Raw genomic sequence first — 3,037 nt, 5'->3', positions numbered from 1 at the left:
AAGATTTGGTGTTGTATTGATTAGTATTTGTTTAAGTTTTTGTATGTTTAATTACCCCTTGTGTGTCAGCTGTGGTCTGATCAGCCACTATTTAAGCTCCCCTCATGTCTTGTTTGTTAGGTCAGTTTTGTGCTTGAGTTCTTTGGGTTACTACCAGAGTTGGTATTTGTTATGTTGACCTCAGTTTTTGGGTCCAGTTCTTCATTGTTTAATTATTTTTGAACTTTTTTGTAATAAATTAAGATTATTTTTGGATTCCATTCAGCGTCTCTCTGGCTGGTTTATGCAAGAACCATCACACTGTCGCAGGGCTTTTTTCTTCATAACATGTTTATACAAATGTTTATCTAAATGTGACGATAATAAATTAAGACACTTTATCAGTAACAATCAGCTGATTCATTATTTAGACACAATAACTGATCAATGATTCTGACTGAGTTCAGAAAGTTTTTAGAAATTATTTAAAAAAGGAAACTGAAAGAATAACAATAAACTGATCATTATTATTATTATTATTATATATTAATTAATTAGAATCTAACATTTTACTCATCAGAACATTAAATCTAACCAGATGTTTCTGTGGCGGCAAAATTATCATCAACCAAACTTAAGTGAACAAAACTTTTATCTGCATTATATTTTGCACCTACACTTGTTGAATGATTCCTTTTGTTTTTCTTTCTTTTCTTCCCGAACCACAAAATAAATTTTATAGTTAGAGCCACAAAAGCTGCTGCTGCTGCTGCTACTGCTGCTGTGACTGTCAGAGCGATGATGATGATGATCATTGCTCCTCTCTCTGGTTCTGGAGTAAAAGTTGGTCTCCGAGTTTTGATCTGATCAGCAGCTAATGGAGAGAAACCAGAAATATGTATTAATGTTTATTGGAAACTGAGATCCAGAAGGATTCATGATGAAGATGAAGATGTTGGTTCATCAACACAGATCTTAAGAATTTAACTATTAAACAAAAATGTATTAATAATATTTCTTCTCACCAGTAACTTTGAGTCGACATCTTCCAGAGTTGAATCCATAATCTGTCATCACGTCACACAGATACAGACCAGAGTCTTCAGTCCTCAGTCTGGACACATGGAGTCTGATTCGTCCTTCTCTGAGGACGTCTTTGTCAATCTGGACTCGTCCTGAAAACTGATCATCCTGAGATGCTGGAATCTCAACACCTTTATGCATGTGATAGATAACAAAGACTCCATGATCCGTGATCGCTTCACAGTAGATGAACAGTTCCCTGTAGGATCCCTGAGTCCTGGAGGTGAAGGTCCACTCCAGAGTGATGTTCTGGTTCTCCTCGGCCTCATAGCTGCTCTGGGTCACATTCACTACAAATGTTGCTGCTGAGGAGACAGAGAGGGAAAGAGAGGAGCAGACACACTGAGAACTGGAACATGGGAGTCTTTCAGCTCCATCWAGAGAGCTTTCTGTCACAAAGACAAGATGGAGACTGACCACAGAGACATGAGCTGAGGATGAGGAGCAGCAGGGAGATCATCTTCATCCTGAGAGAGAGAGGAAGAGGAGGAGGAGAGGCAGCAGGACATCAGGAACAACATCACTAACAGTATGAGGAACAACTGGACTCCTGTTGTACATAAGGTAAATGCATTCTTATATAAGTACAACCTTATTTACAGCATAAGGTTGTAAATTAAGTAAAAAAAAACATCAGTCAGTAAAATCTGGAAATAGTTGGAGTTTATTCTAAGATTCATTTAAATTTCTCACATATTTTTCACTTTTCAAATAAAACGCAACATCAGTTTGTTCAAAAGGTTTAATAAATTATTTACAAATAAACAATAATTCATCTTTTAAATAGTAGTAATGCAGATGAACCACAAGGGAAATAAAGTAGAAATCATCTTTCTGATCCTGCATAAATCTCCTCAGTCGACCAGCTGGAGTCTTTAGGAGGCAGAAATGTTTCTACTTTTACACGTCGCATCATTTCACATGATTCTTTTAGAACCTATAAAGTCTTAATCTCACTCTCACTGGTTAATGGCTGCTTTTCATATAAAGGAGAGTTTAAGCCAGTTTCCAGTATTTCTGATCTCTTCATAATCTGATCAAATTTCTCCATAACTTCTATTAATCTCTGACTTTTAAAACTGGTTCTAATGTCTGATTTATTCAGGTACCAGTTCCTGCCTGGTCTCTCAGTTGTGACTCTAGTTAAATTAACAAAATGTGATGATGAGACTTTGAGCAACTTTTGTCTGATAAAAAATATTTATTCAAGTCACACAAGCTCAACAACAGACTATAAGAACAATGTGGAACTTTACTTTAACTCATCAGTTGTAAAAGCTGTTATTAAGAAGAAGGATTCAAATGACAGAAAACATCCCATAATAGACAGCAGAATGAGCAAATGGACGAAATGGTTGATGAGAAAAATGGTCACAATGTCCACAAGAAAGTGTCACATTGAGACTTATTGATAATATTCGAATATTAATACTTTATGCTAAGTTGTTCTAAATTCAATAAATATATTTCTGGATGATAAACATTTTTTTTTTTTACCGTTGTAACAGGGTTGACGTAATCAGACAAAATTATAACTTTTATCGTCTCAAAAACCGAAAGTCACTAATGTTGGTTTTAACGGCACAAACGGAGCAACAACCTCAGGATATTTGTTGGATTTGTTGGGTGTCAGTTATTCACTTCACTCTCTGAGACACAAACGGTGAAATCGCACAACAAACTACAACAAACTGACTCACCTCATCTGATGGATTAGTGGATAAAACGCTTGTTAAGCCATGAGTTCTGTTGGTTAATAAGCAGCACAGGATAAAAGACCGATATAAATACTGGGAGGTGACGGAATAATCACTTCTGCGTCTGAGGCCGAGAAAAACAAGCTTGGACAAACTGGGCGCCTTCTCTTCATCTCCATTGGCTCCTCTTCCTCTCTATCAGCTCCTCTTCCTCTCCATTGGCTCCTCTTCCTCTCCACTGGCTCCTCTTCCTCTCCATTGGCTCCTCTTCCTCTCCA

The 3,037-nt window shown here is 36.9% G+C and overlaps 1 protein-coding gene across 1 annotated transcript in view; it reads right to left on the bottom strand.

Annotated features, from left to right (window-relative positions):
• Nucleotides 1-2,902, bottom strand: part of LOC103460541 (uncharacterized) — a 31,411-nt gene extending 28,509 nt beyond the window's left edge. The window contains exons 1-4 of the mRNA XM_017303375.1: nucleotides 2,763-2,902; nucleotides 1,480-1,529; nucleotides 1,005-1,367; nucleotides 732-853 (exon numbers count right to left, since the gene is read on the bottom strand). Of these exons, the coding sequence (XP_017158864.1) occupies nucleotides 732-853; nucleotides 1,005-1,367; nucleotides 1,480-1,529; nucleotides 2,763-2,767 (540 nt within the window). The 5' untranslated portion in view covers nucleotides 2,768-2,902. The remainder of the gene's footprint in view (nucleotides 1-731; nucleotides 854-1,004; nucleotides 1,368-1,479; nucleotides 1,530-2,762) is intronic.
• Nucleotides 2,903-3,037: the final 135 nt, after the last annotated feature.

Source organism: Poecilia reticulata, unplaced genomic scaffold, assembly GCF_000633615.1.
Source record: "Poecilia reticulata strain Guanapo unplaced genomic scaffold, Guppy_female_1.0+MT scaffold_255, whole genome shotgun sequence".
Lineage (NCBI taxonomy): Eukaryota > Metazoa > Chordata > Actinopteri > Cyprinodontiformes > Poeciliidae > Poecilia > Poecilia reticulata.
This window is presented reverse-complemented; position numbering and strand designations above follow the sequence as displayed.